The sequence below is a fragment of the Rhipicephalus microplus genome, chromosome 7 (genome assembly GCF_043290135.1).
Source record: "Rhipicephalus microplus isolate Deutch F79 chromosome 7, USDA_Rmic, whole genome shotgun sequence".
NCBI classification, from domain to species: domain Eukaryota; kingdom Metazoa; phylum Arthropoda; class Arachnida; order Ixodida; family Ixodidae; genus Rhipicephalus; species Rhipicephalus microplus.
Window position 1 is genome coordinate 115177149 of NC_134706.1, and position 21361 is coordinate 115198509.

General features: G+C 46.4%; 1 protein-coding gene across 8 annotated transcripts in view; it reads left to right on the forward strand.

Annotated features, from left to right (window-relative positions):
- LOC142767047 (uncharacterized) overlaps positions 1 to 21361 on the forward strand; it is a 195675-nt gene that overhangs the window by 96533 nt on the left and 77781 nt on the right. For 7 of the 8 annotated variants that reach the window (XM_075868267.1, XM_075868262.1, XM_075868268.1 and 4 more), the window contains 2 exons: positions 8347 to 8384; positions 11452 to 11499. In XM_075868267.1, the coding sequence (XP_075724382.1) occupies positions 8347 to 8384; positions 11452 to 11499 (86 nt within the window). The remainder of the gene's footprint in view (positions 1 to 8346; positions 8385 to 11451; positions 11500 to 21361) is intronic. The other variant, XM_075868270.1, reaches the window with a different exon arrangement.

Here is a 21361-nt window from a genome sequence, read left to right on the forward strand (position 1 = left end):
ACCCCATATATCACCGCTCCCTGTAAAATAAAGATCACTAACGGAAAGAACGTTGGTGGAGAATGCTGGGGAACGCATCGGAGCCACCAAGAAGGACGATGGAAAGGAAGCCCGTCGAGCTTTGTCGGAGCCACAGGTTCATATCGTCCATAACGTTTCGCCACCATCCAGGAAAGCGTTACACGGAGCTTCTCACCTTCTTAAAAAATTGAGAATATGTCGAAGAATGGCTACAGCACTACGGGTGGGTGAGCCCATATAGCAACTGGCACACCGCCAGTCAGCAGGGCTACATGCCACTGTATCTTGACGGACTTCCAATGATGTGGTTTGAGAATTATGAGCAGAACTTGACCTCATGGGCGATGATGGATGGTAGCGCAGACAACGAACACGGACAAGAGAAGGCACATAGACACAACACAGCGCTAATCGACACAGCACATCATCATGCAACCATACCAACAAGCCCAAATCGCCACCCTCATTGACTCATGGGCGAATTCGGTTGAGAAGATAAAGAAGTGCTTTGGTGACCCGTCTATAAAAAAGAGGTGTGCCGAGCGGACGCTGAATAAACGCACCTAAGTCTCAGGAAAACGTGCACGAGGTACGCAGAAGAAGTGCTGATGTTGTGTGAAAGTGTTTACCCGCTCATGACAGATGAGGATGAGGTCGGCTGTTTCCTCAAAAGAATGGCTCAGGACACTTACCACTACCTAATAGGCAAGCATGAAATACCGTCGGCAAATGACATCATCCGACTTTGCCGAACCTTCAAGACACTGAAAGCACGGTGCATCGCAGCCAAGTTTGGTCGGCTTCCTTACGTCATCACTGTCACGAGCATTGACGTGGGTCCTCGAGTGATCTGGCGAGAACTGCGGCACATAAAACCCAATTAGCGGGATGCTGCTGTTACGTCCACAGCATGTGTCCATGGAAATTTGCTACATTGCGACAGCGCGTCTGTAGCCATCAATCTTGGGTATTCGACAACTAAAGGAAGCCGGAACAGCCACGTCATCAGACCGACAATTATGGGCCGCGAGACGACTGCCCGCAGAGATCACCTCCCTACCTGACAGCATGGCAAGTTTCCACTGTGCCTTCGGCCGCATGTCACGCGTCGCGCATGAACCACCTGTGTGCTTTCAGCCACATTTGTAGACGCATAGCTCGCTTTTGCTCGGAGTGCCATCGTGCACTTCTACCGCTGTATGAACGGCATCTCACACTCGCATGGCGCACAAGTACAAGAGGTAATCATCACCGGCCACTGAACAGCTGCCACGCCAATTAGTTCATCCGAACTACCACAGCAATCTCATGCTGCTGTGCGAAGTGTGACGCCACCATCTTCCCGCCGTTGTCAATAACCACCCCCGGGCCATTATTATATCACGTCGCCTGCTCCGCCAGGAAACTAGACGCTACGGCCAAGGGAAGTGAAGTCGCTAGATAATTTTCACTGCAGAAAGATATGCCTTCACAAGTGTCTCTCTTTGATAAGAAAGGCAGCGTTCTCATAAATTGTGTTCCCACATCCTTTTAAGCCGACATGGGAGCACCTGTTTCTGTTTTGAATATTGGTTTCAAGACTCGACTCGCCAGAAACAGATGTTTTTTTGGGAAAACAGCACAACAATTTGTGCACTGAGTTGATAAGCGTTGCACCCGGTAGAAGTGTGTTTTGGAATAGTTACTTCTGGTGCAAAATTGCTCAAAGCAGAGTTTGCAGTTCATAATAAGCCTGCCCCGCCGTAGTGGTCTAGTGGCTAAGGTACTCGGCTACTCACCCGAGGACACGGGATCAATTCCAGGCTGCGGCGGCTGCATTCTTGATGGAGGCGGGAATGCTGTAGGCCCGTGTGCTCAGATTTGGGTGCACGGTAAAGAACCCCAGGTAGTCGAAATTTCCGGAGCCCTCCACTACTGCGTCTCTCATAATCATATGGTGCTTTTGAGACATTAAACCCCACATATCAATCAATCAATCAATCTGATAAGCCTGCTTACCACGTTATTCTTGGGGTTGCCTATGTTAAATATTATGGTGCCACCATGGACTCTGAAGCTGGTGAAATTTTACTGTCGACATTTTGCGAGGAGACCGGGCAGTGCGAACGTTTTTTTGCCATTGTTGAGGACAAAGCTATACCAGTGCAGTTCATCGTTAGACTGTCTGTCAGTGTCTGTGGAGTCGCAGCGAATAACGTCGATGTCATAGTTTACCAGATCCAGCTGTGCTGTACAATAAAAGACATGTTTGTACCACGCTGTGTGATCTTTCCGAGCGGCGGGAATCTTTACTGTGGGTGAATAGATCGTTTATTGAGCCAATGTTTTTCCTAGCAGAATGTTAATGACGGTGCTCGACTAGGACACCGGGAATCACCTTACCATTTCGGTAATTGGCGACAACCAAAAGATATCTCGTATGTTGAAATATCTCATTTGAGATATTTCATTATGAGATATATAATAAAAGATATATCATATGACGTATTCTTGAGTATGATGAATGAGTCGTTGTCATCATAGAGGAGGAAAACACCTGTGCCGATTTTCCGCAAGCATGCATCTGTTATTTTTTTCACGCTGAATGACCGAAAAATTTTTATACCAGCTTCACGAGCTCTCCATGTTTTCAATACTGGTTCTGCTTATTCAATCTGCCAGAGATGGTAGAGTGCATCTACGTGTAAGAGCAAAATAATTTCACAGTAGGTGGAAAAAATGCTAGCAAAGAAAGTTATTCAGGAGTCGTCTAGCTCCTGGGCAGTTCCTGTTCTACTTGTTAAGAAAAAAGTTGGTTCCTGGAGATTGTGGGCAGATTATCGGCGGTTGAACTCCATCACGAAAAGAGGTGTATACCCGCTTTTTCTCGTCGACAATATCATCGATTGTCTACTCTCAGCTTCATATGTTTCATCCGTAGAACTGACGTCGGGATTTCGGCAAATCCTGATGCACTCTGCAGACAAGAAGAAAACAACGTCTGCAACTCCAAGCAGTGTGTTTGAGTTTATGTCATGCGGTTTGAATTATTTAAGGCACCTGCCACCTTGAGCGTTTTGTGTGCACAGTACTCGGCGGCCTAATATTAGAAATATGCCTTCGTTTTCTAGATGATGTAAACTTTCCCCTCACATTTGAGGCGTTGTTTTCTTTTCCTAAACAAGTGAAATGCACTTTATATGAAACTCAGAAAAACGCACTTTTTTTACTGACAATATGATTGGGCCTGCTCAAACAACTTTTTGCCAATAACTTCCTCTTCCTTAAATACCACAAATCTATATTGTGGCTAAAATCTACATAGTGAAATATTGTTAGTATTGTGAAGTAATGTGTGTATTTGTCTCGCATAAATTAAAACATTTCATCTGGACATGATTTCGCTTGTAAAATAAGTGTAAAACAATACAAATGTGCAATATCGTAGTACTCTGCGATAGAATTATTATCATGCTTGTGCTTCCGTTGTTGCCGTGCTTTGACGCATGGGCATAATGATGATTACAAGGCTTTAAGAGCGAGTGGTTCTTCCTGGCAAAAGGCGGACCATTCTGGACTGACATCAGTGTTCTGTTTTTTCCTGGCAATTATTGAAGGCCTTGAAAAGTGTTCCAGTAAGTTTTATGCGATGCCATTTCTGGTTACTTCTACTTCATGAGGAAACAGACAGATGTCCAAAAACTATACATCATTCCAATATTATTTCAAATATACCATGTTGGAGCGAACGGAGGACTTATACTGTTGCGCTGAAGTCGAATAGAATCACCCCAATGCAAAGGGAAGTAGGCCAGTCGGCGTCCTATTTTTTACAATCGAGTTTAGTCATGGAACACCGTGTCCTAAAGTAAGCGCCAAATTAGGTTATAAAACGTAATTGTGTTGGTTTTTTATTGTCTTTGTTGTATCAGCGCTAGTTTAATCAATATGGCTCCTTTCGATTGAAGCAGTGTGAGTATTTGGCTCACTTTTGATTAGAAACGTCCTTTTTGAGCTCACAATAAAATCAGGAATTGCCTCATTTCGAAAAAAAAACGGTTGCAGAAATTAAACAAACTGAGGCATGCTTTAGGTTCTAGTGAAATTTAGCCTAGATTCAGTTTCTGCATTTGGGGTTCTTTTATGAAAGAAATGCTTCATTTTAGGAACACAATTTTGGCCTTGATATTGCTCTGACGTGCCTTGAGAAAGTGACTTTTGCGCTGAATTAAAAAAATATCGTTGACGTGGCCGTGAGCCTATATTCCTTTGACATCTGGCAGAAAAGCATGGCCCTTGACCTCATCCACATAAAGTATACGCGGTCAGAAGCTTCTGTCAACCACGCTCAGTACAAAAGCTTCGAAACTTGCGCGGCTTGTGCTCATATTTCTGGTGCTTTGTGCCTTACTTTACTGATATGTCTGACTCCTTACTCGTCTACTCAGCAAAGATGTGCTTTTCAAGAGGACGGTTGATTGTGAACCATCATTTTTCGAGCTAAGGATAGGGCTAACTTGCTGGCATATCGTTTGCCGTTTTGACGCAATAGCACCAACTAAACTGCACAGTGACATCAATGAAATCGGCTTCAGTGCAGTCTGAGTTCAGCGTCACAGAGCCACGGAATGTTCCATTGCCTACTCAAGTCGTTGTTTGAGCTAAACTGAATAGAAATACACCATTACACAGCAAGAATGTCTGGCAGTCGTTTTTGCACTGCACAAGTTTCGAACGTACCTTTACGACTGCCATTTCTCCATACTCACTGACCACTGCTTACTTTGTTAGCTCACTGTTCCACGTGATTATTCTAGCCGTCTTGCACGATAGGCTCTAAATTTGCAAAAGCATGCCTTTGATGTGTATTTTAAAAGTGGCCACCCTCACGCAGGCGCTGACTGCCTATCGCAGCTTCCCCTTCAATCGATGGAATATAGCCCCGCTGCGGTGGTCTAGTGGCGAAGGTATTCGGCTGCTGATCCGCAAGTCGCGGGATCAAATTTCGGCTGCGGCAGCTGCTTTTCTGATGGAGGCGGGAAAGATGTGGGCCCCTGTTTTCAGATTTGGGTGCAAGTTGAAGAACCCCAGGTGGTCAAAATTTGCAGAGCCCTCCAATACGGCGTCTATACTAATGCGGTGGTTTTGGGACGTTAAACCCCAAATATCAATCAATCAATCAGTCTCGTTGGAATGTATACCACTAAAAATTTCTACTACTCCTTTTCAGCTCTGGGCACACTGTTTCCTGATTTCGCTACATGTCAGGCTGAACAACGCCAACATTATAGTTTGGCTTATTTTTGTGTCCCCTGCCATCGAGGAGCCGCGTCATTCGCCTTTCGTTATGTAAGCTGACATTCTTTATAGGCAAACTTTTTCTGCAAAAAAGGCCAGCCTACTTTTGGTTGCCCATAAATCTTTGCGATTAATCGTGATGCAAGATATCCATGACGAACCGACGTCAGGCCATATTGAATTTTCCAGGGCTTACCACCCTGCATTGGAACGTCACTATTGGCAGGCATGCGTCAAGCTACAGCTAAGCGTATCGCAACTTCTGACCATCGCCAACAACATAAACTTCCTACTTATGCACCAACGGCCGCTTCAAGTCCCATACTGCCACCATTTTTCTCCTTTGAAGTCGACAGTGTCTACTTGATAGGTCTTTTTCCATGATCGATCACTGGAAACCGCAGGATTGAAATATTTGTCGATGACTTCTTCGTTGTGGGGAAAGCACCGCACTCACTGCCGCAAAAGTTGACAACGTTTCGGTCTTCTTACTACACTACATCCTCCTCTGCCACGGGCTCGCTCTCACTATTATCATTGATCGGGGCCGATACTTTGTAGCCGATGTTGTGGAGGAGCTGCTTCGCAGGTCTGCTTCCCACTTTCTACAAGTCACTTCGTACCACCCACAGACTTGCCGACGAAATGAGCGCGTTAACAGGACGCTCAATAACATGCTTACAATGTACGTCAACTCGAAGCACAAAACATTCCACGCAATTTTACCTTTTGTAACGTATGCCTACGCTGCTGCACTCCATCACACCACCGGTTTCCGACCCTTCTACCTGCTCCACATTCGTCCACCACGCATAACTCTAAGCACCAATCGCTCGTTTTCAGAGCAGTAAAAGTCTTCTTTTGCTGAGAGACTATGCCGTGCAGACGAAGTGAGAGGCATCGCGGGTCTCCAGACTATTGCATCCCAAGACCATTAGAAGGCTCACTACGATAAGCGACATGGACGTGTCTCTTACAGCGAAGGAATGAAGGTGTGGGGCCCACACCGCAAGCGTGTCTTTTGCCAAACATTTCAGGCCCACTACACGGGTCCCTTTCGTAAGTTGTCGCACCTTAAGGCGCGCTCACGCTTCAGAGCTGAAGCGAACACGGAAACGCTAGAGCGGCATGAAAACTACAGCCGCACGCGTTGAAGATGTTCGTATTCGTTTGTCACCTACTCGACGCCGCTGCTGTTCACTTCTTCGGTGTATAAATCAATTTTGCCTAATTTCTTAAAACTAAACCTAGTACTGAATGCTAGTTATTCATGCAAAGCGTACTGAAAAAAGTTGCCATCTTTTCAAATATTGTTCCGGCAGATACGCCAGCAGAAACGACACAAACGAAAGTACCAGCAGCGGCTGTGGCGCATTCATTTCGCTGTACTGAAAAGCGAGACACGTTGGGGCATAGTTACTCGCTGTTGCTGCACCGTCTAATTCTAGTGTTCTCAGCGATCGTGACCAAAAATAGGCTCTCGATGAACGCGTCCTTTTTGAGGCCGTCAAACTCGGTCGTGTTGCCCGTGTAGTTTGCGATTTGAGCCGAAGTGAGCCACCGACGATGTTTGTACCGTCATGTTGAATCTGTTGCTGGCAGGTTAGATCACTCGGTTTCAGCCTAGTGCTGCTGCCGAAACCGTGAAGCGAAAATCAGATCTGGCTTCGTGTGGGGTGGTTTTACGGCTGCGTAGGTGGCGAAGTAAACAAATTTCCTCGGAGTTTCACCAGTTTTGTTTTCTTTGTGGCCAAGTGTGAACGCGTCATTAGCGGCATTACGTACTTCATATCACGGCTCAGATCTACTGGTCATCACTACAGAAAAAGTTACGTTGTGCATGAGCCCCATCTTAAGTCATACCGTCATCGCGATACTGACTGACCCGCGCGGTAGACATCCTCTGCTCCGGGGGAACTGATACCGTACTTTGAACGAAGTGGAGAAGAGAGAGGGGAAATGCAATTAGATTTTCGCTGAAACGCGCCTTCCGCCACCGTCTATCACCTTGCCCTGTAAACGAAACATCTCTCCCCGTAACAACAACAAAATTGTGCAGAAGTCTTCAAAAAGAATATAATAAATAACAGTGATCACTTACCGGTGCACAGGCTGACATTATAGGCGAACTCCTTATCTGTAGAGGACAACGATGCCTCAATGACAGATGTGTCCCTCATTCAGTTATCGGGGAAATGTGGAATGCCTGCAGAACTTCTCTAGTTTACTGGTAACTATGTTTTGACAATATCTCTGCATCGGTAGACATAGGTGAGTAGCCACTTGTTTTGCAGTGATATGCGAGATGGAAAGTACTAAGATTCCCAATCAAATACTTTTGCTGTGTTAAGCACTCAATAATGCATCGGCTGCATTGAACTGACCTACGTAGGACCGCCCACATGTAAGTTCAACCTGAAAAACTTTACAGTGCTTGAGCAGTATTGTTAGCCAAAATGTGGCTGTGTAGTGACGCATATCTCTTTTTTGTTCATGTCACCCGCCAATGTGCAACCACGGTAGGCTCTGCTAGAGGATGGCGCGTACCTAGTTTACCAACAAAAGCCTGGGAAACAACTATCCTGATTGTAATTATCTATTATGATCGAAGCGTTACTATTTACTCACTCTTCATGTAAAAAGGTCAGCATACGTATTGAGCACGAGTTACTTGTTCGTCTCTATTCCTGCTGCACCTGCTTCATTCGCTAAAGTGATTTACTGAAACTTAATCAAGTGTTAATTGCAGTCGGAACTACTAATGCATCGTTTGAACAGATTCAATGCTCATGTAAGCCGTGTACAAGATTATATTTTTGATAAAAAATACCATGAACATGTTTCTGTGGGCGTGCGAAGCAGCGAACATCAATTTACCACGTGGATATATCTATTACAATCTAAATTATTGCACGGTTTTATCAGACCCTGGCTTTACTTTTGCACAGTAATAAACAGGTGCGAACAACGTTATACTGCATTAAGAACCCATCACCTCAGTATCCTTATTACCCTTTCATTCTTTCTGTTCTTGCTATTGCGGCATAGCATGCCATCAACACAGCATGCAGACGCCGGACGGACTCGTAAGTAAAACTATCTATACTTGTATTATCTCATTATTGCCAGCATAGAAGCTTTGTGATCACGCTCAGAATGGTAGAAAATTATTTTTATGTTACTTTTACTTTTAAGGCAGCAAAATAGCATAAAACTTTGAAGCCGACACATCTGAAGAGTTAATAATGAAATTTCTCTACTTTTACACACACAATGCCTGTCAATGTGGCCTAAATTACACGCGAATTGTGACTTTTAAATGTTTCAAATAAATGCACATTCACAGCGAAAGCTAGAAGAAAAGCCTTTCAGATATTTCTAAACACGCATTGGGTTACTGCTGCGAGCGCACTTGCTTGGTACCCACTACAGCATTATCAACAATGTTTTCTTGGTAGCAGGCCACCATTCGCTATGCTATCCTTCTTCATTCTTCTGAGAACAGTGGTAGATGCGAAACACTTGCTAGGAATTTCGTGCCAATGGTTTATGCAGTGGCTGACGACGGTGAGGAATAATGCCTAAAGTTAATAGCTGACCAAAAACAAGCTTCTGTAGTTGTTTGGAGCATTGAACGAAGCACTCGTTACGCTACACGCAACGTGTGACGCCTCGTTGTTGTTTTTTTGCTGGTCTAAAATGCTCAATTACTCATAATAACGCAATACCTTTCAAGACAACAAGTCTGCCTCAGGCAAGTTTGCGAACAGTTCCCAAGTACCATGCTAGCATGGCTCAACGGTAGAATACTGGGCTGGAACGCAGTAGACCCGGGTTCAAGTCTTACTGTGTCCTTCGTACAAAGCTTTATTTTTTATTTTTAAATAGTGGTTACGAACAATGGCAGTGGCAGACAACTACGGCGCCACGCACGACTCGAGTTTTGAGCTCATGCCAGCTTTCGCTGTTAAACCAAAAGGGTACCCACATTTCCCCCGCCCTCTGCGAGTGGCATCTCATTCTTCAAAGTCGAGGATGTCGTAAACAAGGGGCGGGGTGACGTGAGGGGGGGGTGATACTCGCCAGCCATACATGGCTCCCAGAAAAGAGCGCCCCACCCCGGTAGCCTAGTCGCTAAAATACTCGGCAGCTTACACGCAAGTGAAAGGATCAAATCGCTGCTGCGGTGGCTGCATTTTTGATGGAGGCGAAAAAGCTGCAGGCTTTGTGTGCTCCGATTTAAGTGCACGTTAAAGAACGCCAGATGGTTGAAATTCCCGAAGCCAATCCTTACAGCGCCTCTCATATTCATTTGGTATTTTTGGAAGGTTAAATCGCACATATCCTTCAATCGGAATATAGTGGGGAATACGTGTTTCCCGTGACAAATGGGTCGTCAATTCTTATGGTAGAATTATACAAGCAATAATTTATGTGACAGCAACTGTAAAAAGAATAGATGTTCTTTTTATGACAAAGCCATAGGCTTGCGCCCGGGGGTGACACCCCCTCCCAGTAGCCCAAGAAGGGGGCTGCGAAATCAGTGTCATGTATTGAGCGAATAGGGAGGGTTGGCACTGCGATGGTTCCTGCGATCAACTATAGATATAACTATGGGGGTTGATATTGAGCAGCTCAACGCATACGAGACAATTGTGATTTTATTCGGGAAATTTTTAAAAGATGTTGACAATTATTAAGTCAAAATTGACCTAAACTGCTCATTGAGCGACGTGCTGTGGGTATTTATACCTAGCAGATCAAGGAAACATACAGAAAGTAGTGTGCCTGGCCATAATACGCCCACTGACCTCCTCCCAAGCTACGGAAAAGTACGTGTCCTCTGGCCAAGAAGCCAGCTCCAAAATCAAGTGGACGTTCTCTCTCTCATCCGGTATGCTTCTGTATTTTATTGTAATAATTATGTAGTGAATTTACATGACAAATCATAACATGTTTTTGAGGTAGGCCTTTATGAAGGGTTCCTAAATCTGCGTCCATCTCGTGCTCTTGAACATGCACTGGCAATACACGGTCTGATTGGCTTTTCATCAAAAGTCGATTACCACTGCCCGGATCAAACCTGAAATCTTCGAATCTGCTGCGAAGTGGTGTAACCACGGCTCCACTTTAGCTGATGAATAGAAAAGTCCGTTGCTGGGCCTGTTGGCATGCAGCCTCAAAAATAAACGAACCCACCTATGAAGACAGGTGAACAAGCTGACCACGTTTGATTACCACATGCGTTGTGACTAAACAACCTAATAAAGACTGCTGCATGCATAACATACGTTATGCATGTCCATTATTCTCGCCTGTTCGTTCGCATGCATAACATACGTTATGCATGTGAACGAACAGACAAGAATAGAGGACATTTGACAAAAAAGCACAACGAAAATGTCCATGCACATTAAAGATGCCCAGAACTGAAAAATAGAAAAAAAGTCTAAAAACAGAACCACTATCTCACAAAAGTTGCTTCAAGGCACCTCCTATGATTACTTTTTTTGGTCCCATGCATTTTGTCACGCCTTTGTGCAACATTAAGGTCTGGAATTCGAAAGGCTTTCGATCCTTTGCCATCCCAGATGAATGCATCGATTGCATTACAAATTAGGTGCATCATACATGACATTCTTGGCATAGTCTGTCCATATGGCAGAAGGGGTGATGTAACATAATATGTGAGATAGTTCACCGAAAAAGCACGGCCTAATTATGGCGGACCACTTAATGCAAGGCTCCACAGTTTTATATTTTCTGTTGTTTATTAACGCGCACTGATAGCGGAGAGTAAAATGACCTCTGTCATTACGCCTCCACGTAAATGCGATCGCCATGGCCGCGATCAGATCCACGGCTTTCGGGTCGGCAGCCAAGCCCCATGACCACACTGCGCTCTGCCAATACTCGCTTATAAGAGCTTGATCAATGCGACAATTCAAGTGGCAGTGTGAGCTTGCCTGGTTATTACAGAACGTGATGTTCTTCTATCACTTTAACGATAATAATATGAGAAAGAAGCTCATGAATTACAAAGAAATCATTATTGGCGCTTAAAAATCCAAAAGGGTACACATTATGAGCGTGTAAGTTCACCTACCTAATCGTTATTACAAAAAGAGAGAATGTTTTAAAAAATTTTGGCAGATCCCATGTACCACGGGAATCAACAATATGCAAGCATGTGGAGGAAAGGTGAGCATGTCGCAATTTCCGTTAATGAGTTGCACGTCCTGAAATGACACTAAATATATGTACAAATTTCGAATGCACAGAAACATGCTGAAGATTTGCAGATGTTTATATAACCAGTTGTATGCACTTGCGGAACGATGCCAACAGAAACATGCGTATTAGGAACACCAAAAGCTGATGTGAAGCGCTGGTACTCGTGAAAATGCTGGCGCTGGACACTGCTACATAAATGAACCGCTGCACGTGGCACCTAACATACTATTGACGTTAACCCGACGAGGTGATGGTATCAAAGGAGTACATATGTAATGTTTATACAATGGATAGGCAGCACTGCAATTACTATTGGTGTTTCGCAAATATTAGCGTTTATTTGAAAAGCAGTTCCGAGACTTGGCGTAGCTCTGCTCTTCAAGGCAAAAGGGTGCTAAAAAGGTGTGTTTTGCGTCCTTTCGGGGACTAATGTGGCTGCGACAACCACTATTCTTTTTAAAGACTAATGGCACTTAGTCTAAGAGTTAGTCCCAACACCCTAGTTCAAGGAGCTAACGCTTAGTCTTCATACGTACAGCTTCGCGCCTAACCGTTAGTCCCAGAAATCACCTCAAAGTACTACACATTCAGTCCTCAAAATTACACCTTATAGAGCAACTGTAAGTCCAAACATTAACACCTCACCGGGCAAATGTTAGTCTTGACAGTTGCACCTAGCTGTACGAACTGTTAGTCCACTCAAATACTCCAATCGGATGAGTTTATGATCCACAGCTCAAATACTATTTTTATAACTACTCTCTGACGGGCCAAATACAACTTTTTGGATGTTTTCCTGTGCAGTAACCTACCAATGGCGCGGAAAAAAACCTGCAAAAAATATTTTAGCCATCTGTGTGTCACTGCTCTTGCCGGGACTGAAACAACAAAATACCATAGTGAGACATTTAAATCTTTCATTTTTCTATATACACATGAGGTTTGCCCCGCCGCGGTGTCAATTCTTCTTTGTCAATTCGTATAGTGGCTAAGGTACTCGGTGGCTGACCCGCAGGGCGCGGGTTCGCATCCCGGCTGCAGCGGCTGCATTTTCGATGGAGGCGGAAATGCTGTAGGCCCGTGTGCTCAGATTTGGGTGCACGTTAAAGAACCCCAGGTGGTCTAAATTTCCGGAACCCTCCACTACGGCGTCTCTCATAATGATATAGTGGTTTTGGGACGTTAAACCCCACATATCAATCAATCAACACATGAGGTTTCTCCATTCTTTATATGTATTCATGTTGAAATGTACAAGTCCAGCTTCGTTGTCACACACTGCACATTCCTTGTGAAGTTCCCCCGACGGAAGCGATAGATTACAGTCATTGTAGAATCCAGCGCACCGAGCCTTTTGCATGTTGTCTGCCCACGGCTGTACAATAACATCGTAAACATACTCACACGTGATAGAGGATAATAGATAATAAATATGCACACATATGAAAAGTACGTGCAAGTTTATATAAATACTCAGGTTTCAAAATATGGTGCGCAAATATCTTTACCTTCACATCCGTACAGTATTTCTGAAGTTGTTCCAACGAAAGCGATATATGACAGGCATTGCACACGCCGGCACACACAGCCACAGCCTTCTGAATGATGTGTGACTACTTCTGCCCAATAGGATTGTAAAAAATAATTTAGTCACTCACACGTGACAGAAGATGAATATGCATGCATATGACAAATTCGTGCAAGGTGAAATAAAACCATACGTCTTGAATAAGTCATGCAAGTTTTTTTTCCATGATGTCACACATCGTCAAAGACGCATTTTAATCCTGCAGTGCGACAGCTTAAGTGCGGTGGCCGGAGTTATAACTCTGAGGCACCGGGAAAAAATGCGCCCCCAACAAATCGACAAGTTCTAAGCAAGCGACGTCATTCAGCTCCAGCAAGCGAACACAAGACCAAACACGGCGTTGCACGTGGAGCGTCTGCGGCCAGTGACCTTCAAACAGAAGAGTGTTCACAGCCCCGAACAGCGCCGAGCTTGTTTGTAGCGAGTGCCATAGAAACCTACAGAAATGCGTGAAACCTACAAACTCGAGTGAATGTGAGTGCAGCGAGCAAACGCGATTCCACCGCCAACGGCCGGCGCCGAGCTGCTTTCGACCTGTTGACAGGAAAGCCAATTGCAATGGTCGTGCGATCCAATCCCGGCTGCGGTGACTGCATTTCTGATGGAGGCGGAAATGCTGTTGGCCCGTGTGCTCAAATTTGCGTGCACGTTAAAGAACACCAGCAAGTCAAAATTACCGGAGCCTTCAGCTAAGGCGTCTCTCATCATCATATGGTGGTTTTAGAACGTTAAATTTCACATATCGATCAAATCACCCAATAGCAACAGCGACCGAATTTCACCAAGTTCCGACGCAAGCGAAAGCCCCACCAGCCCTACAGCTGGTGCACTTCCAGTGCTCGACGTAATACAGCCAAGCTTGTTACGAGCAACCTCAACGTGTTTTGGACGATTGCGACACAGCGACGAGGTCTGCGCCAAATATTTTGAGCCCGCTGGACATCACAGCAGCGAACACAAGTGAGCACTCGATCAGTGGGTGTCTGGGCAGCCGACTGCAATAACAGCCGATTTCCAGGCGGTCAAAAAGCACAGGCGAACTGTAGATGCCGAAACCTTCGTGGTGCACTTGGTGCGTGCGTTATACAACACGACCGTTGCCGGCAAGCGCAATCCGTATGTCACACCGGACAACTACGGCGGAATAAAAAATGACCACCTACTCGTGAAAGAATTCATTGCTGATTTCTGCCCTGAGTCAGACTGAAATTATGTGTGTGATGGGCCTGCTGGCTCCTCGGGTGCCATGCTGGCCTTCATTTTTAACCGGTGGTGTCGTGAGTTGGTCGTGACCATTCTGACAGGGGCAAAGAGATACAGCGCGACGTGGGGACCTGCGGACATCTCCTCAAGACTTTATGGGTGCGGCAAAACATTAAAGCGGCAGCGCACGCTCATCCAAGCGTATTTACAAAGTACTGCTGCGTAATTCCTGGATCATAGAGCTCTCCAAGTTGCACGCAGCGCCAACCGTAACCAGCAAAATACTAGAGAAGACAGCCAACAGAGAGGGGGATTACTAGTGTCCTTGACAATGGTTTGCGCCCAGCCCGCATCTATCGTGCGGTTCATTCTTTGGAGACTAAGTGCTTTGCACGCGGCACGCATTCCTTCGTGGTTACTCGTTCATGGTCTAGCTGTTTCTTGGCCCAGCCAAGGTGGTGTAGTGGTTAAAGTACTCGGCTGAAGACCCGCAGGTTGCAGGATCGAATCGCGGCTGTGGCGGCTGCATTTCCAATTAAGGCGGAAATGTTATAGGCCCTTTGTCTCAGATTTAGGTGCACTATAAAGAACCCCAGGTGGTCCCAATTTCTGGAGCCCTCCACTACGGCGTCTCTCATAACCCATATGGTTGTTTTGGGGCGTTAAACCTCACATATCAATCGATGAACGGTCTATCCGTTCATCGCGTGGGCCTATTGGACTTCATTACTCCTTTTTAGAGTAATTTTGCCCTTGAGTGTGTGGTAGAACGCTTCATTGCCACGCAGAAGGCTTCGGTTTCATCGCCGCTGGGACCCTGACATTTATTCTTCGCATTCGTCGGGTCATCGCTACCTATGTTTCTCAAGACTCGTGCATTAAAATTGCCCATGTTTGTTCTCGTCGTTCCTTGGTATATACTACGGGTCTGTCACCTGTGGTAATTACACGCATATCAGTGGCACATTCTCGCCCGTGGGTACGTGCCGCTGTCTGGCGGGAAGTGTTTGACGATGTACGCGACGGGAATGTGACATTATTTATGTTTACACCGGCGCGCCATATCCGCCAAACAATTTTACTTTCTCATGCAAATTTTCATTCACGCCAAGTCAAGTGGGTGATCACGAGAGCACCGAAGTGTAAGCGGCTAGATAGATAGATAGATAGATAGATAGATAGATAGATAGATAGATAGATAGATAGATAGACAGATAGATAGATAGATAGATAGATAGATAGATAGATAGATAGATGAATAGATATTCAACATTCATTGATATGTGGGGCTTCACGTCCCAAAACCACCATACATTAGGAAAGACGCCGCAGTGGAGGGCTCCGGAAATTTCGACCACCTGGAGTTCTTTAACGTGCACCCAAATCTGAGCACATGGGCCTACAACATTTCCGCCTGCATTGTAAATGCAGCCGCCGAAGCCGGGAGTCGAACCCGCTACCTGCGGGTCAGCAGCCGAGTACCTTAGCCACTAGACCACCGCGCCGGGGCAATTGATAGATAGATAGATAGATAGATAGATAGATAGATAGATAGATACGCTCAAAGTTGCTGAAATTGGCCAAGAAATGCTTCAACTCATTAAAGAAGTATTGTGAATGCGATTATTAATATACGAAACAATAAAAATTTCGCAAGAAGAACTCAGCAGCTTTTGTCGCTCTTCTGGATGTGTATATTGCCACGTTCCTTTCCTCAAGTTTTGTTATCACCCCGTTACGCTACATTCACCACAAACCATGCCTACGGCGTTAGAAAAACATATATGTATAGGTCGTTTTGGGACAATTATGCCCACTCGTGAACATTTAGGATTATTCTGGAACCTACGTCGCCGCTAGCGATAACGCTAGAACATTCGATGGCAAGTGTATTAATGACTACGCGTTTCACCTCTTGTCAGTTGATCAACGGCTGTTTTTTTTTGCCGCTATCAGTGCAAGTTGGTTGGTTGGTAAGAACTTTATTGGAAGTCTGGCAGAGCTTTCGCCGACCGGGCCTTAGGCCTCCCGCGGGGGCACGTCAAGACCTTCCCTGACCGACGCCTCGCGGGCTTGCTGGACGGCTCAGAGTTGGTCACCGAGGATGGGGCTGCACAGGGCAGCGGCGAACTGCGGCGAAATGGTTCCGGATTTAGCGCCTTGCGGATTTCTAGCGCAGCCTCAGAGCATGCGATTTACTGTATCAATCTCACTATGGCATATCTTGCATATATTCGTCGGGTATATATTGGGGTATAAGCTGTTGAACAGTGATGGGTTGGGATACGTCTGCGTCTGCAGCTGTCGTAAAAACACCGCCTGCATCCTGTTCGGCTTCTCGCTGGGTGGAGGAAAGGTTCGGCAGGCCAGTTGGAACGCCTTGATAATTTCATTATAGGTCATCAAATGGTTTTTGGTATTTCCCTATAGAGGACACTCGCCGGCATATTTCACGAGCTCACGCGCCTTGGCGTGTGTTGTCTCGGTTAGGTTGCGGTGTGTCTCCTATACCCCTCCCATGTGAGCCGGAAACCAGAGGAGTCTAGTTTGAAGCTCTGCCTCTTGATAAAATTTTCTATTGCGCAGGACTTTGGCCGCTCGTCGCGAGATCCATTTTATGGCAAAGTTTCTTACCAATTGTCTCAAGTCACATAGGACAGTAGTGCATGACGGATCCGTGAGCGCGAGCGCCACCGCTACTTCCTCCACTTCTTTTGTGTGGTCAGATCGAATACTTGCCGATATTCTCGTTCCGCCTTTCCAATCGATGACCATGACTGCAAATCGCGAGCGGTCTGCGTATTCAACGGCGTCAATGAACCGCGTTCCCATTTCGTCGGCGTAAGTGCGCAAGAGAGCTCTTGCCCTGTCCACTCTTCTGCCCGGAGTGTGTTCCGGGAAAACGTTGCAAGGAATTGTCTCAACCCTTATCGTTTGTCGAATCGCATCTGGCACAGCGACTTCCTCGCTATGTTCGGTGTTGTAACGGATGCTGAGACTTTCCATGATCTGGCGTCCCGCTGTCGTGCCCGATAGTCTTTCCACTTGTGAAGTGCGCTGCGCCTCGGCTATTTCGCTTAACGTGTGGTGAAGTCCCAGTTCAAGCAGCAGGTGCGCGATGGTGGACTCGAGTAGACCCAGTGCCACCTTGTACACTCTGCGGATAAGGACGGTGATCTTGGCTTCTTCTGCCTTGTAACAGTTGTGAAATGCCGCAATGTACGCAATATGACACAGGAAAGAGTGTATAAGTCGTATGAGACTATCCTCTGTCATTCCGCTTCTTCTGCTAGTGACCCTTTTGAGAACCGCATGGCGTTCGTAGTCTTGTGCTTTAGTTTAGTGATCGTTTCGCCGTTAGTTCCATTCGCCTCAATTATTACGCAGAGAACCCTTATTCTTTTACTATCGGGATCGTTTCTGCGTTACTCGTGCGTAGCCTGATCTCTTCGTATTCTCGTCTGGTCCTCGCCGCCATTCCTTTAGGCCTGAGTGGCCTACCTTTGTGTGTGGGGCGGTAGAGCAGGAATTCATAATTTTCAGTGAGTATCGCAGTCTTACTCCCTCGAAATAATCATCCGCTGTGTCGATTTCTAAGGATAACGCCGTTTCGATGTGGCCATCGCTGCCTCAGTGCACCCAGGTAGTAATGTCGTCGGCGTAGATTGAGTGCCGGACGTCTTCAATTGCTTGCAGTTTCTCAGTGAGCCCAATCACGAATAGGTTAAAGAGTGTCGGCGAGATTACCGATCCTTGCGGTGTGCCAGTGCTTCCCAACACTTGTTCTTCTAGTTGGAGGTCTCCTGCCACCAGATCGGCTCGCCTGTCCGTCATAAAATCTTTTACGTAGTTGTACGCATGTAGACCGAGGTTTTGTCGAGATATTTGGTGCAGTATCGCCGAGTGCTCAATTTAATGAAACGCGCTCTTCAGGTCGAGGCGAAAAATTGCTCTGGTCCCTTTCGTGTTGCCATCGAGTACGTGATGTTTCAACTGCAGCATTGCATCTTGTATGGCTAAGTGTGGGTGGAGTTCGATGATCGATGTTGGATATGCCCCTTTTTGCTCTAGATAGGCTTGCCAGTGGTTAAGTAGAGCGTGCTCTATTGCCTTGCCTACACACGCCGTCAGCAATATGGGGCGAAGATTGTCGAGGCTCAGTGCTTTATTGGGTTTTGGGATAAAAAAATTCGCGCAGTTTTTCACTGTTCCGGCAAGCAACCCCGCTGCCAGCAGTGAATCATGCATTCCGTCAACCGCTGCACGGATTGGTCATCGAGATTTGTTAGAGCACGACTCGACATTCAATCTAGATCCGGCGCCAATCTGCTGTGGAGACTGTGCAGCGCCGTCCTGATCCCTTCTATGCTGAAGTCCTTATCTAGTTCTTCGTTCGCGTCCACCTCGTACGGGCGGTGCGGCACAGATGAAGTGTGTGGTAAGTCTTCGCCCGTAATCTGGCAGCCACTGAATCTTTACCATGTTTCTCGATCTTGTGTAACAGACGGGCAAAGTAGTCCCTCTAGTGTGACTTGGTCTTCGTTTTTGTCCAGGAGGTACTTGAGCAGGTGCCACGCTTTGCCATGGTGTAGTTGCCTGTCCACTGAATTACACAACTCGTTCCATTGCTGGTGGTGGAGAATGCGGCAGTGTTCCTCGATGTTGCGGTTAATCTCCGCTATTTTCTTTCTGAGTCTTCGATTGAGCCTCTGTCTCTTCCATCTTGCTAAAATAGATTTCTTCGCCTCAATGAGATGCGCCAGGCAGTTGTCCATCTTGTCCGCTTTGATCACCGTTTCAATTGTCTTGGTTGAAGCTTTGTGACTGCTACCAGTGACCGGGTTCACGCTTCAATGTCCGTGGTTTTATCGTCTGTAGATTCTTGTTGCTTTTGTTTTTTTCTGAAATCGTACAAATCAGTCCATTCATATCGGCGTTCACTGTCCTGTGCTTTGTCGGACGTCGGAACGTGAATTTCGATTATCACGTTCTCTCTACCCAGGTCGGCAAATGTGTTTTTCCTCGTGGTGGCTGCCACTCTGGCATATCTTACGAAGGTCAAGTACGAAGTCATGTCCCTGGTGGTAGAGTTGCCTATTCTCGTCGGGTGTTCCGGATCCATTATTAGATTGAATTCAAGTCCTTGCCCGTCTTGGCCTAGTTGTCTTTCCTTGATCGTGCTGTATCCGTAAACCCACGCCGTGTCTGCCGCATTGAAATCAACACCTACAACAAGCGTCTGAGTCCCAGCAATCTTGATCGTCTTCTGAAGCAACGCCCTAAATCGTTGATGCTGCTTCGACGCGCTACTACAAACGTTTAATAGAAAAATGCTTTCTTTCCATCGTTTATTGGGGACTGATTCGATGAGAGCGTGTTCTATCTGGACGCCGCTAAATTCATGGTGAACGAACGTGATACGCTTTCTTACGAGCGTGCATAAACCCCTTCCCTCTATTTTGCTGCAATGCGCTTTGTACCCTGTTACGGTAGCCGCGTTTGTAAGCGTTTCTTGAAGTAATATAACATCTGGTTTTCGTGTTGAGTGCCTAATGTGTTGCTGTAGAACTGCCTTTTTTTTCCTGCGAAGCCACGGCAATTCCACTGCCATATGACTATCCCTTGAGTAGCGTTAGCCATGATGCGGGTTTAAGTTACCCGGCTGGCCTGGAAGTGAGCTCGGTCCCACGTTGTCGCACGCCGTTACGTGTCCGTGTTGCGTGAACACGGGGTGATTCATTGTCGTCTGCATGCTTCCTCGAGTTTAGTGGTCCTATTTGCGAGTCCGACGACAGTCGTCTGTAGCGTCTCAAAAGAGCTTTGCATGGTGCACAGCATTTTTTTATGTTTATAATTTCAGCTCGTAACTGGCTCTTGGAACCTTCTTCGAGCACTTATGGTTGAATCGCCTGTTTTTTTTGTGAAGCTGAAGCACCTGCGTCCAAATCTGAGTCTGAAGCGCCCACGTCTGCAACGCTCGCCGCCACCGGGTGGTTTTTAGTATGTTTGTTTCGTGCTGACACGGCACGCTCACGTCTGAGTTTTTGCACCTCATGCGTTAACGTTTGGACTAGCTTACGCATTATCGTGTTCGCTTTTCTTAGTTCATCTTTAATGGCTGTATTGATCAAATTTGTTTTCTCTGGAGCTGTAGGTGCTTTACCTACCCCTTCCCAAGCAGTGCCCCGGACTTTGTCCACCCAGCTCACCTTGTCTACCAGAGCTGGCGTCCTGGACGTGGAACCTCTCGGTGATTGTTTGAGCCTTGTCTTGCTGCGAGACCGGGACTGGCTACATGTTTGCGACCTTAATTTTGATGCAACCGTCTCGATGAGCAGGTAGTCTTGCTGTGTTCATTGGTTATTAACTTATTGGTTCTCCCATCGGCGTCTGCGTATCACGTATGGAGACTTGCATCTTTCTCTGCAGTCTTTATCAGAGGTCATATGGGCGCCACCACACAGGTTACACTTGGGCGAGCACTGTTGTTGTTGGTTGGGGTTGTGGAGGCCGCAGCCCCGGCAGATGTGGTTAGTAGGATTCGGGCAAATGCACATTCGGTGGCCGAGGTGGCCGCATTGGTAACAGATGTCTATTTTTTGTGATACAAAGTGCAAGGAATGAGGGTTGCGCCATACCTAACGATCTTGGGCTCTCTGAATCCGTCCGACGCGATGACAACCGTGAATGTATTGTCTATGCGTTTGGCCGCCAATGCCAATGGGTTTATTGGGTTTACGATGCTCTGGTCCAGCACTCGGGGTCCGTCTTAAAGGAGAATGCCTCGAATAACTTCCTCGGTTTTAATGTCGGGTGCTGTTTTATACGCGTTGACATCGTGGAGTTTCCCTTGGATGGATATTTGCTATATTCTGGCGTAGCGGTCAACGTTTACTCGTTTAGGAGTGCTGACGACGACGATGTTCTGGTGGGCATTCGGACAGACCGTGTCCTCTGCGCTTTCTTCTCCCGTCATACTGGCAGCCGCGAAGATTGCCGCGGTGACTGTTGGGACGCCGACCTTGGCGATGTCGAGGC